General features: G+C 40.2%; 1 protein-coding gene across 1 annotated transcript; it reads right to left on the minus strand.

The window, feature by feature from the left end:
• Positions 1-5,868: 5,868 nt before the first annotated feature.
• On the minus strand, positions 5,869-6,615 carry LOC131045412 (uncharacterized). Its single transcript, XM_057978999.2, has one exon. It carries the CDS (start codon positions 6,613-6,615, stop codon positions 5,869-5,871), a length of 747 nt encoding a protein of 248 aa, XP_057834982.2.
• Between the last annotated feature and the right edge of the window lie 7,983 nt (positions 6,616-14,598).

A 14,598-nucleotide genomic window follows, 5' to 3' on the forward strand; every position in this document is an offset into this window, starting at 1 on the left:
CTGTTTCACCCAATATCGCATTCAAAGTTGTAAATGGTTTGATGAATTCCAGAAAGCTTTGGGGAGTTGTGTCCTTAGGAAAAAAGTTTAAATCAGACTTCTTTTTTTCCTCCATGCTTTTTTGTAAGCTTCTTTTCCAATGAATTTATTTGATGGGTCAACGGACTTCGGCAAACCAAGTTTAATCAAAGTGGTTATCTTTTCTTGTAGCTTCAATATCTTTTTGCCACCTTTATCCATAATTTCTGATGTTTCCCTTAGTTTTTGGCATTTTTGAAGGATAGATGATGTCTTAACTATGGCATCAATACGGTTGTTAATTCCCTTGGATGCCAAATAGATATCACTAGTACTGTAGACTACTTGCAAAATTTATTTTACCATATCCTCTTTTGAATAAACATGTATGCTCTTCTCAATGTGCCCTTTGATCTTGAAATAAATTATTCTAAGACTTTCATTCAATTCAAACCATTCACACAACTTGTCACTCCTCTGCATTATTTTCCCCCAAATATTTTCTTGTATATACTTCATTGTATTTTCCATATTATCTTTCAATCTATCCTCCAAAGTTTTAATTTTATCATTTGCATTGTGCAGGTCTTCTTTCATTTGTGCACATTTTTTTCTTTCTTCCTCTACTTCCTCTTCCAAATGTTTTTCTTTTTCCTTCTCATGATCCAATAGGTCCTGTATTTTTTTTAATTCAGTAACAATAGACTCATAACTTTTGTATAATTTTTGTAAACTGGCTCTTTCATCATCAAATTTTTGTACTGCTTTTAGCCAATTTTTCCCTCAGTTCCTTCAATTTTGCCTCCATCTTTTCCTACTCTGCAATTTCTACTACAGAGCCCAAATTTTTTATCCTTTTCTGTAAATCATTGCACTTGTTATCTATTGCTTTCCTCTTTGATTTTTTGTTTTCTAGGTCTGCTTGTAACTTTTCTATTTGTTTATCCATCTTTTTTTTCTCTCTCCACCTTTTTTTTTGAAAAATAGGGGTAAAAACTTTATTGAAATTTAGAAAAGCTGAGTACAAAACAGCAAAGGGCCAAAGCCCCAAGAACTACAAGAGATTACAGAAAGAACAAGAACGAGAACTTCATTCCCCAACACCACTTTCATCTTCAACAAGAATCCTCTCCAAATCCTGACATAGCTCATAGGGCAACTGCTCCCACTCATCAATCCTCCAGTCATCAACATCTTCTGATGCCCATTTAGCCAGACAATCAGCTGCCCTATTCCATTCCCTTGGAATATGGGTAAACGACACCGAATCCATTACAGAGCTAACCTGTAATATCTGTTGTACTAACACAGATAGTTGCCAACTAACCTCAGACATCTTCCTCTGAAGGAGCAAATTAACCAGAATTTGAGAGTCAGCTTCACAAATCACCTTCCGCCACCCTAGGGCATAAGCTCTCTTTAAAGCATATAGGATAGCCAAGCCTTCCATCCTATTAACAGTCTGCACCCCCTCATTAACCGAGAAGATAAAGACCACAGATCCAGAAGAGTCCCTACCAATCCCACCAATCCCAGCTAGACCAGGATTACCCCTAGAAGAACCATCCGTGTTAATTTTCAGAAAGCCAGCAGGAGGGGGGAGCCATTTCCCCATCCTTTGAACTCTATGTTTCACATGCCTACCTCTCCTGGCGCAAGCTGAGGCTGGAGATATCCCCTATATACCAAACCTATTAACTATCTCCGCATCGCCTTCCTCCATCGGCAAAATAATCTCACTCTTAGCTGTCACAGTTTCCTGGACCATTCCCATAATTCTAGTCCAAACCTGTTGAATCCCCAATTGTTCACCCCGAAAGATTCTACGATTCCTTTCCAACCAAACTTGCCATAGCAAAAAGATAGGGCCAGCATACCAGACATCCTGCAAGAAGGGAGCCGAGGAAGGGGGCCTTCCTAGTCTCAACCAAAACTCAGCTAGGGAGGATGCATGAAAGCACTGACTCTTCCAGGCATCCCACCAGAAGTGCCATAGTTGCAATGTGAATGGGCAGCAAAAGAATAAATGTGGAGAATCTTCCTCCCCCCCACCACATAGAACACACTTAGAAGGGCCAGCAAAACCCCTCTTCTGAATATTGTCCCAGGTCAAGCATCTATTCCAAGCCAAAGTCCAAGAAAAGCAATTACATTTTGGCCAAGAGAAATTATTCTAGACTCTCTTCCACCAATGGACTTCCCCCCCAGCAAATTGTTGAGAGAGCAGCGCCTGATAACCAGAAGACACAGTGTATGTACCTTTGGGATTAGGGGACTAGGCCAACACATCACTATCCATCAGGGCGCTACAGCTACGACCCGAAAGGATGTTATGAAGCTCAGCACACTCAACTTCCAACCCAAGAATAGGCCACTCCCTTGAAGTCTTCCATCTTGCTTCCACTACCTGCCCTTGAAGGGAAAATGACTTGAAGTCCCACACCCTAGTCCAACCAGCTTCGCAAAACCTCTGGGCCAATATACTCAGGTGAGGATATTGGGAAACTATGGGGGGGTAGCCATCCCAGGAGTCATGCCAGAACTGTGCCTCTGTCCCACTCTTACAAATCCAGAAGAGACCACCCTTAATGAGCACAGCCCCCTTCTTGAGAGTATTCCAAATCGTCGAGCCTTTCCCTGCCAAGCTATATCGAGGGATATCACGCTGGGGGATCCCAAAAAAATACTTGTGAGACAAGATCCTAGCCCACACCCGATCCTGTTCCACACACCATCGCCAATACAATTTAGCTGCCAGAGCAGTACCAGAAAGAAAAGATTGACGTAATCCAAGACCACCAAATCTTTTAGGACTACAAACAGTCTCCCACTTAATAAGGCTCCACTTAGTTGATGACAAATTACCAGCCCATAAAAACTGTCTGGCTAAGGAATCAAGGCTCTTAACAAAGCTCATCGGTGCCACCTGAATCAAACATCTGTAAAGGGGAAGAGCTAGTACCACAGATTGAAGTAACTGGACCTGACCAGCAAAGGACAGCCAACGATGAGTCCAGTGGTTCACTTTGACATTGAACTTATCCAGAATGACCTGCCAGGAATCCCTAGACTGCCTGCCAGTAGAGATGGGGATCCCAAGGTATAGCAAAGGAAGACTTCCAATTTGAAACCTGAGAATATGAGAAATTCTTCGTTGAATTGAAGGCAGAGTGTTGAAGAAAAAAATTGAAGACTTGCCCTCATTAATTAACTGACCAGAAGCAGCAAGGTAGACATCTAGCACTCTGCGCATGTTAGAAGCCTCCCTAATAGTAGCCAAACCCATCAAAGCTGTATCATCCACAAACTGTAGGTGAGACTGAACAAGAATACCCCCTCCCCACTGCCAGCCCTGAATAAAGCCTCCTTCAACATTCCTTTTAATCAACCGACCCAAACCTTCCACCAAAAGAAGAAACAAGTAAGGAGAAAGAGGGTCACCCTGCCGCAAACCCCGAGAGGCCCCAAAGAGGTTGGAGTGCTCCCCATTAATCAAAACTGAGAAGGAAGTCGAACCCACACAACTCATAACCCAACAAATCCATTCCTCCTCAAAACCAAAGGCACTCAAAACCTTCTGCAGGAAGGACCAACGAACTCTATCATACGCCTTGGCCATATCCAGCTTGATGAACATAGCTTTGGCTTTAGAGCTGGCCATGGAATGGATAGTCTCAGTAGCCACCACCACCCCATCCAAAATCTGACGACCTTCCACAAAGCCACTTTTCTCTTCGGAGATTAGCACAGGAAGCCCCTTTTTCAACCTTTCAGCAATCAATTTAGATATAATTTTATAAGTTACGTTGCAAAGAGAAATAGGGCGAAATTGACTTAACCGGTCAGCCCCCTCCCCCTTGGGAATGAGTGCCAAGAAGGTAGAGTTCAGGGCCCGGAGCATTTGCTTATTCTTCTGGGATTCTTGAACAACTGCCAATAAATCAAACTTGATAATGTCCCAAAATTCCTGGAAGAACTCAATCGGGAAACCGTCTGGACCAGGAGCCTTACCTTTTTTCATCTGGAAAACTATTTTTTCTAACTCCTCCAAAGTTATGACACTCATAAGATGTTGTTTCATTTCCAAAGAAACCAAAGAAGGAATACAGGAAAGGACCTGGGCCTCTGCAACAGAGTCTCCCTGTGCTTCCTCTCTAAATAAAGAAGCAAAATACTGCACTGCTTCATCAGCGATACCCTGAGTAGAAGAAATAACCTCTCCCCTATCAGTCACCAAAGATGAAATAGCATTACCATGTTGTCTGGCTTTCACTGAATTGAAAAAGAAGGCAGTGTTCTTGTCTCCCTCCTGAAGCCACTCAATCCAAGCTTTCTGTTTCCAAAAGATTTCCTCTCTCAACTCCCATTCCTCCAAAGCTTTTAAAGCTCTGGCTTCTTCCCGTAACAAGTATTCAGACACTCCCTCCTCCCTAATCAATCTGGTAATGCCATTCAACTCGACTTGAGCTTCCTGTTTTGCCTGGTAGATGTTTCCGAAGCATTGTCGATTCCACCGTTTGAGCTGATACTTAACATACTGGAGAAGCTTAGCAAAAACATACATTGCTGTACCAAAAGCCGGCCTGCCAACCTGCCACCATTCTCCAACACAACCATAGAGGTCTGGGTCACGAAGCCACATAAGCTGGAACTTAAAAGGCGGCTTCTGAGGAAGACGAGCTGAAGAAGTGACAAGCTTAATTGGCCAATGATCCGAGCCTCTCCAATCCAAAATTTCAGAACTGGAAGACCACAATCCACCCACCCAAAAATAGGAAACCATGAAACGGTCTAAGCGTTCAGCAATGCACCTATCACCCTCCCTTCTATTATTCCAAGTGAAGCGGCCATTGCTAGGCTTGATATCCACGAGATTGAGTGCTGAGATATTATCTCAGAGCAAGAAAGAAGAAGGATCCAGTCTTGTATTACCTCCTCGTTTTTCTGTTAGATCAAGAATAACATTAAAGTCCCCGGCAACAATCCATGGCAAGTAAGGAAATAAACTACGAACCAACAAAATGTTATTCCAGACCAGAATCTTACCTTGGAAGTCAATAGGAGCATAGACATTAGAAAAGAGAACAGATTCCCCTGACTCAGTGCACAGAGCAACCAAGGATAAGGAGGACTTAAAGGAAATCTAGGACACAGGTTGGATCTTTCGTGGGTTCCAGAGACATGCCACACCCCCCGAAGATCCCTGAGCTCCAATACACTGACATAGACCATTCCTCCATAGCTTAGATGCAACACTCATCATGCATTCCATAGAAACCTTAGTCTTCTGAAGGAAGAGAACATCAGGAGAATGACTCCTAACTAAATCCCAAACAGCCTTTTGTCTAGGGCCGCTGTTCAAGCCCCTTACATTCCATGAGATAACTATCATTTTGAAGGGGTCGAAAAGTGGGAATCCAAGGTCTTCACAGAACCTGACTCCACCAATGTCTCCCCAATCATCTTAATCTTTTCTAAGTCCTTCTTTCATCCCAGTTTAACATTTTTCTCTGAGACCCCCTTCTTACCATCTTTTTGAAGAATGCCCAGATGAGGAGAAGATTTACCTCGCTTATCCGACTCTGGAGCTACAGTCTGTGCAAGAATAGAAACATTCTCTACCCCTTGTCCCAATTCAACATTTGGCTCTAATATCATCTGAACCCCTGTTTGCCCATCCGTGACCATAGGCATGGTAGGCTCTTCATGGGAATCAACAGGAGGAATGGAAGAAATAGTCCCCATTCTAGAATCCCCTGCCTGTTCATCCTCAATAATTAATCCAGGATTAACTTCTGGCTGACCCAATTCATCCAAGATCTCGAACCTGTTAAAGGTATCTTCTTCCTGTCACTCCCTTAGAGTCTGCTTCTGGCCTCTGTTGCGATTACGAGCCTTAACCTGAACAAAGCCCTCAGCATCTTTGCCCTCCCCAACAACAGGCTTCTTCCCTTTGTCCGCACTAGGATTATCACGAGGAGGAGGCAAAATTTGCTGTTCCACTGACTTGGCCTTTGGGCATCTTCTCACAAGATGGCCATAATCATGACAAAGGTGGCATCGAAAAGGAAGGGTCTCATAATCCAGTTGTTGCACCCAGGAATGTGAGCCCGCACACATCTCTACCGCATCAGGTAGTGGTCTACTCAAATCAAGTTCCACACAAATTCGAGCAAAGGTCATAACTTTCTTACCCAAGGTTTGTGATGAAGGACCCACCGGCTTCCCGAGCATCGATGCAAGCATATGGAGAACATCCTCGCGACAGCATTCTATAGGGAATCTGGGTAACCGAACCCACACCAGAACCCGATTTGGAAGCTCCTCAGAAGGATTAAATCCTACATGCCATGGTTTGACGAATAGCCCCACCTGGTTATAAAAATAGGGTCCACCCTCAAAAACCCTATTCCGATCAGCCATACAAAGAAAAGTTACCATGAAGAAATTATTTGCTAGCAGCGTAACCTCCATTTCGCCCTCTGGTTCCCACACTTTCTGAGCCCAGTTTTCCAGAAATTGGAGAGAAACTCTTAAACCCAGGAACTTGCAATACAACGAATGTTTAGAGTAATATTCGACATCTTCAGCAATCATTTCAAAGGGAATTACCAATTTGGGTCTATCTTTGCACCTTTCAAGACATCTGTTAATCTTCGTGATCCGAGATCCCACAGGCGAGCCTGGATCCGTAGCCCCTGTATTCTGAGAGAAGAGGGCATTTTAAAAAACCCTTGCTTCTTGACCTGGCAAATTCATACCCACTGCTTCTTGAAATTTTGAACCAGGCACCACCCTAGGCGGCTCCCCTTTGGCCATTAGCCCTCTCAGCCCTGGAGACCCCACAGCAATGGGATCTGTTCGGGCCCAACACAGCCCCGACCCGTCACAACAGCGCTGCAACCAAATCGCTCAACTCCCGCACGCATGCACAGCCTAAACAATCCCGTCCCAGCACAGATCGGCGGCCAAAAAAGAAGAAACAAAACCTTCGACAGGAAAAAACAGCTCCCCCCCAACACACGTGATCGAACACCCCCCCTACGCAGATGCAGACACAGCAAGAAGGAGCTAGGGCACGATTGCCCTAGCTCGGCGATGGAATACAGACGCTCCCATCGCAGCCCCAAATGAAGATTTCTTTCTCTCTCCACCTTTAGCAGTGAAGTGTGTCCCAGTTCTTTAGTCTTTTTTGACACACTAATTTTGTCCACATTTTGTACTTTGGAAAAAACCATTTGGAGGGTGATAACTTGAAATTCAAAGGGATCTATCTGACTATGTGGTGGATTTTTATCTTTATTTGGGGGCATAACAACCATGAACTCCATCATATCTTTGTGTGGGTTATATGTTGGAAATACCCTATTCCTTGAAGGTTGTTCCTCTAAAACTTCAGTCAAGGCAACCCTCTACAATGCTCTCTTTTTTTTCTTTATTTGCATTTGTTGTGTGTTCAAATTTTTCATAGTAATCACAAAATTGAAAATCTAGGCTTGTTGAAGCAATTGAATGTTTGAAAGGTGAAATAGCAGAGGCTCTAGTTCACCTATGCCTAAGGTTTTAACTAATGCATTATGAGGACTACCAACAACCATTCCTGATCCTATCCCAGTGTCACTTGTATGTGTAGTTTTTCTAGTCTTTTGAGGGGTCTATTCTGAAGCTGCAAATGATAGTTTTGTAGTGATGGTGACATTTGATATAGGATTCTGAATAGTATGAGTATCTACCACTAGTGGCCTCTTGCGAGAGATATTTTGTTGTTACACTTGTCCAACACCAAGACAACTAGTATCAATAGTAGTACCCATGCCAACCCCACTAATCGTAGTGGCACTTGATTTAACACTAATAGGAATAATATCCCCATATTCCCCACCAATAGCAGAGGAACTTGATTCACCACCAATAGGAATACCATGTTGTGGTGGTGGTTGTGTATTTGAACCTCTAACAAATGTAGGTGGAGTTGGAGAGTAATGAGTAGTAGCTTTTCGTGATGAACTTGATGAATCAAGTCTAGTGACTGGTTTAATAGGAGCTTTTGATTTTGAATCTGATGGAAGTTGTATCTCAAGTGGAAACCAAATGCCTTCTCCTCTGGGACCTAGACCATCACCTTCAAAACCCATTTTTTCCACAATGTTTGCCCCTTTTCTATATTTTTCTTTCATGGACTCATTGACTACACCAAATATTGCATGGAATATAGTAGTTGTTGGAGTGGCCTCAACCTCATACTCATTTTCATCATCACTCCTGCCATATGTTGTTGTGGGATGCTCCATATTCCACAATTTTCTAAACTCTACATCCTCATCGATGGACTCAAATTCTGCACTGGTCTTTGGTTCACCGAGATTCTTCCTCATAGTCCAAAAATCATTTATTTTGGTTTGAGTCCAACAACTATCTTTACATTCTTGTAGAATTATTTTGGGAATAGATTTGTTAGATGGATTAGTAGATTTTTGGTAGAAATTTTAGGACCTATTTTGGATGCCTTGATCTATTGTCCTCTGTGTGTGCAATGTCATAATTTGTGATGACAATTCTTCTATTAAAATGTTATTGTCAACGACAATTTTCTCCATCTCTTTTTTTACCTCATCCCAGGAGTCCATGTTTCTAAGCTTTTCTAGCAATGGTTTACTTTGATGTTGACATAATGCTGAAGAGTTCCCATTTTTCTTAAGTCTTGCTTGAACTACACCGATTGGATCATACTACCAAAGACCCTCATCACCAAAGCTAAAAACTATCAAAAATTCATGTTCCACATTGAATGCTTTTCTCTCAAATGTGAACCATCCACATGAGAAAGGCAAGGAAGGAAATATGCTCTTCTTTTGCTAACCATGAAAGTGCCTATCTATGCTCTCCAACTATTGTACATATTCCAATGCAAATACCATCTCTATCACATGAGGGCACCCATACACTCTAATAATGGTATGCTCTCCCATGTAGAACCAGTCAACAAAATTATGAGTATGACCATTTTTCAGGATCATAGGGCAGTGGTCTCAACACCCTTCTCAAGTCCAGTGACAATGTTTCAACCTGATGGTTGAGGGAACCAAAAATCAAAATAACAAATTAATTGTGGAAAATTTTGTAATCAGTCCTTTCACCTCTTATCCCATAAGTATCACAACAACTACACCAGTAGCATGTTGCCAATATCATCCACCATTCTTAATTTTAATAGTTGGGTGAAATCTTGTCTATTGTGATACAGGATTAAACAACACAACGAGGAATAGTGGCAGAAGTCACAACTATTCTTCTTCTTCCATGCCACCAGCTGATCCTGAATTTTCCTTCATATTTCGGATGCAAAGTCAAACTCTAGGCTTACTTTTGAATTTTGGATTCTCATAGCCATGTACATTAAAGATACTGGCATTCTTACTTTGGCATCCTCTCCTAATATTTGACACAAGACAAAATTAGTTTTTTGAAAATATATAAAAAAAACATCCATAGGGAAGGGTTCACTACATATGTTTTGATTGTCATAGTCATCTTAGTTAATTCAAACTGGTACTACTCCTAAGTCTTTATATTGAAAACCGGTATCATATGTATAGAGAAGTCTAACCAGTATGAAGGTGTCTAAATTGGTATATGTAGACAACCGGTATATGCATTTAAGACAATTGGTTTTGGTCAATTCCACTGACACCACTTTCAAGATACAATGAAGAGAGGAAAGGAGGCACATGGAGATAATCAGTATGAGAGTTGGAAGCGGTCAACACTAAACTGGTATCAGTGTTCCAACCGGTTTTTACTGATTGTGTGATGAGTTATCACTGGTCATGATGTGTTATCTCTAACTGGTATTTTTGGTGATGATTTGTGATATGTTATGGAATATTTCCAGATACACTAAACCTAGGAAATTGTGTTGAGGTTCTTGAGCCTACATGAAATCTAATGTCTATAAAAGACATTGTGATGAGTTATTTTTATATGTGTAAGATACAAGTGATGTTATGAGTTAAAGTTGATGCAATTTATTGAAGGAGTTACAGAGTATGTTGGTGATACAGTATTGAGTGAGAAGAAAAGGATCTATACAAGCAAGATGTTTTATTCCTAGATCATACCTCCTATTATTTTCTAATCACTACAGCAGTTAAATCCCCTAACTGGGTAAGCTCTAACAAGCTTTATTGTACAAATCCTCTAACAAGGTGATTCATTAACTTGGATCTAAATCCTCCACAAAGGTTACCTTTAACGAGGTATAGCTCCTAACAGGGCTTTGGGATATTTAACAGGATTCACTCCTAACAGAGCACTTTGTAAGCCTTAACCAGTCAGTTACCTATTTCTACAAATAGTTAACTTGTGAGTCCCATCTCACCGTGGTTTTTCCCAGTTGGGTTTTCCACGTATAAACACTTGTGTTATGGTGAATGTTTTACTTGTTGTGAATGCTTTTATAACACTTTGGATTACTTGCAAAGTCTTAAGTAAATTGGTTAATTGTTTTTACTGGTCTAAGATTAAAGTGTTATTGTTTTTGTTATCACTGATTCACCCCCCCGCCTCTCAGTGCTTTATAAGTCTATCAATTGGTATCAGAGATTAATTTCCTTAAGGCTTAACCACTTGGAAGTAAACCCTAAATCCATTATGGGGGATATGAGTTATAGAGAGATGGCTAGAGTACTTGATGCAACAAGAGATAAGCTTGAAACCCTGAGAGGCAAATTCAAGGCTTCACAAGTAAAGAGGAGAAAAATGGCTAAGCAATTATTGGAGATCTCTGACAATAGCTCTTCAAATGAGGCCAACATTGATGCATTGGCTGAAGAAGTGGAGAAACTGAATGGTGAAACACTCAATCTAAGGAGAGAAATTGAAGCTCTTACAATCCGTATGAGTCAAGAACTTGAAGCAAGGAGGGCAGCTGAAGACCTGATCAAAGAGACATATCATGAGATTTCTAAGATCAAGTAAAAGAATGCAGCTTTGCATGAACATTGGCATGAGGAGAAGGAAGAGAAGGAAGCATTACAATTAGATCTTGAAATGGAAATGTCTCTTAGAGAGACTCTTACAAAGCACAATGAAGATCTTACCAAAGAGCTTACTGAGGCTAATGGGAAACTTGACAAATTCAACAAGAGCTCTTCTATGCCGGATGAATGGATCCAATCTCAAAGGATGAAAGGTGACACATCTGGACTAGGATTCAATACACCTGAGAAAGGAGAATCTTCTAGTACCAAGAGCAACATGCATGAAGGTAAAACTGCTCCTAAGGCTAAGAAGCCTACCGGTAAGAAAGCTTACAAACCTATTTGCTTTATCTATCACAAACCTGGACATACTACTAATGTGTGTAGAAGCATATCTAATGAGAAGACAAGCTATAATTCTAATAGTAGATATGTGTCTAGAAGATTTGAAGGTCATTGTTACACATGCAACATGTATGGACATAGATCAGTTGAATGCAGATATGGAGCGAACAATCTGGCACCTCACATGAATTCAAGACCTATTGGTGACTGGAGAAGGACTTATGACAACCAGAGAATCATGAACTAGCAAAAAGCCTATGTCAACTGGTTCAGTCCCTATGAGATGGAGAAGGTAACCAATGTAATTTCCACAATTTGCAATAACTATGGACATGTGGCTATGAACTGCAGAAGAAGGACTGGAAGAGGTAATGCAGGACCTTGGAGAGCATCTAGGATGGCCTGCTATCATTGTCACAAACCAGGACACATTGCCAAGTTCTGCAGAACTAAGAAGAATCAACCAGTAAGTCACAATGAAGATTGGAAAGGAAAGAAGACAATCAATGTTGAAGAAACTAGAGCAGAGATGAACAAAATTTGGAAGAAGAAAAGTGAGGACAAGCCAGTAGAAGAATTGAATCCTTCACCTAGTGTGGAGAATGTTACACTAGTAAACTGAGCTTTTCAACATGCCTAAGGGGAGCATATCGGTAAATCTACTTCTTTTACCCCTTGAAGAGTGTATGGTAAGATATTTTTGCATTTCGAGTTGTAATATGAAATTTTTTTATATTGCTATCTATCAGGTTTCTAAGGATTACCAACTGGTTATATACCTACCAGTATAGGCAAGTTTGTTAAGTGGTAATTATGGTTTTTTACCCTATCGGTAGTGTAATAAATGCAATGGGTAAGTTAATAAAAGGAAGTTTCACTAAGTTATTTTTGCCCTAATTGCATTCGAAAAAGAATTTGTGAGCACCTGCAGAGTGAAACAGAGAAATGTTAGCAGATTGAGAATGGACTTGTGCTACGGATTAAAAACTTGAATCGAATTTGAAGCTAAGGAAAGGCGAATCGGGTGTACGTAGGAGAGAGCAACCGAAAACCCTACCAGCATGAAGGGAATAAGGTATTTTTGTTAATCTCTCTCTTCAATCAAGATTATTTAGAATGGCATCGCCGTCTGCACCAGTAGAGAGTCTTTTTATTACTGCTAAAGCTATAGATACAATGGGAACAGATAAGATAGAGTCTTCTAATGCATTGTCTCAAGTTCCCCAATGTGTTTTGATCAAAGGTGATTTATCTAGTTATATAGATTGTAAAATTGAGGATCTATGGTCATTGGCCCTCTATTCTCAACTTAAATCTCTGTGCGACAAGAGCAGGAAAATCAAACCCAAATATATTAGGGTTTTCATAATGCAGTCTACTTTCTTGAATATTTTGAGGAAGAACATGTTAGGATTATCCTCATTCGTGTACATGGAGGAAATGTGTATCTTGATAGGTCTCACAACATCACAAAGGAGGCTATTCATGCAGTAACTGGCTTCTGCCAAACCGGTGAAGTACCTAAATTGAGGAAAATCTCAAAGGAGACCATTATTGAATTGAGAAAGACCACTGCTGACAGTCGTGCTATATCGGTCAATAACATTGTAGATCAAAGAGTCAGGTTTGCAACAATGGTTATTAGCTACCGTATATTCCATTCTAGCAGAATGAACAATGTACCATATGTTCTTGTGCATGCCGCCTACATAATGATAAAAGAAGATGCAGATTATGATCTATTTGAGGCAATGAGAAGTCAATTGATGTTGAATCTAGAATAAATTAAGAAAGACAATAGTCAGAAATTTAAATATGGACAACTTTTGATTGGTCTATTCTTCTACCTTCAGAATTTTATTCCAGGAATTTGTAATATTCAATGGTCTAAGGATATACTGGTTACAACCCAAATCAAGAATAGCATAAAGGCTATGAAGAACACATTTCTAGTTGCAATGAACAGGTATTTCAATGAGTTTCAAAAGAAAATGAGCATGAGATTAAGGTTATCTAATGAAGTGATGAAACACTTTGAAAAAGACATTTGTTTCACTGTGACCACTAACTTTTGCCTTATGGAGGTCGTTCAACCAAGAGAAGATAAAATGGAGGAAATGAGCTATGAAGTCAGTTATGACTTACTAATTGGCTATGCCAACAACCTTTTGGCATCTCCCAAGGATACAAAGAAGAAAATATTGGGAACTTATCAGGAAAGGATTACACTTGCACATCCAGTAGTACGAAGGAGAAAAAGAAGAAAGTTGATCAACCAGCTTATGTGTCCACCGGTACAAGAATAACTAGAAGTATTCAAATCAAGAAGGAATCAATACCTAAGGTATATGCAAAGAAGTAGACTGTCATGACGAAAAGAGGAAGACGTCTCATTCTCCAAGAAGAATCTGATGAAACTAAAACTAAAGAAGAATCAAAGAAAATGAAGGTAACTGGTAAGAAATCTAAACCAATAGGAGAAATTTCCAAGCAAAGTACTCCTATTAATGTTGTATATTTCAAACCAATGAATGATTTTGAAAGGACTCTGAAAAAACTAAGGAGAAAGTGGTTTGATAATGTAAAAGAATATTTTGATTCTTTTGATGAAGGTCAGAAACAAGAAATTATTCAAGAGGTAATCAATCACCTGTGTCAAAATAATAGGCTACCACAAGATATTCAAAAGGACATTTCTGATTCTTTATATTCAATTCTTGAAAATAATTGGAAGTTGATTTTAGATCAGGAATAAGAGATTATTAATAGAATTTTTGTTCAATATTTTCATGAGTTGTCTCGAGAAGAGTTATTTGCATTGCTTGCTAAGTATAAAGGACAATTTTATTCTAAAACAAGGAGACTGAGACTATTGAATGGAAAGACTCAGCCTATTGAAGATGATACTCATATAATTGCACAAGACATTCAGAGGATGAATGCACTATTGAAAGGTTATGATAATAAACCCAATCAGACTGAGACTGGAGCTCCACCGGAGCTAGATGGTGAAGAGTTTATTACATCGAATGTAGTCTATCCTATCAAGAATAAGGATGACACAAGTTCTCCACCGGTCATATTATGTGTGGATGAAATTGAAGAAGTTCAAGTTACTGTTGATGCAACCGGTACCAACATTGAACCGATTAAGGAAACTAGACAGCAACCGGATATTGTTGAAAAGCAAATAGCAGAGGAAGCACTGGTTAATGAACCAAGTGTGGATATTCAACCACCACCGAAAAGAGAACAC

The sequence above is a fragment of the Cryptomeria japonica genome, chromosome 3 (genome assembly GCF_030272615.1).
Source record: "Cryptomeria japonica chromosome 3, Sugi_1.0, whole genome shotgun sequence".
NCBI lineage: Eukaryota > Viridiplantae > Streptophyta > Pinopsida > Cupressales > Cupressaceae > Cryptomeria > Cryptomeria japonica.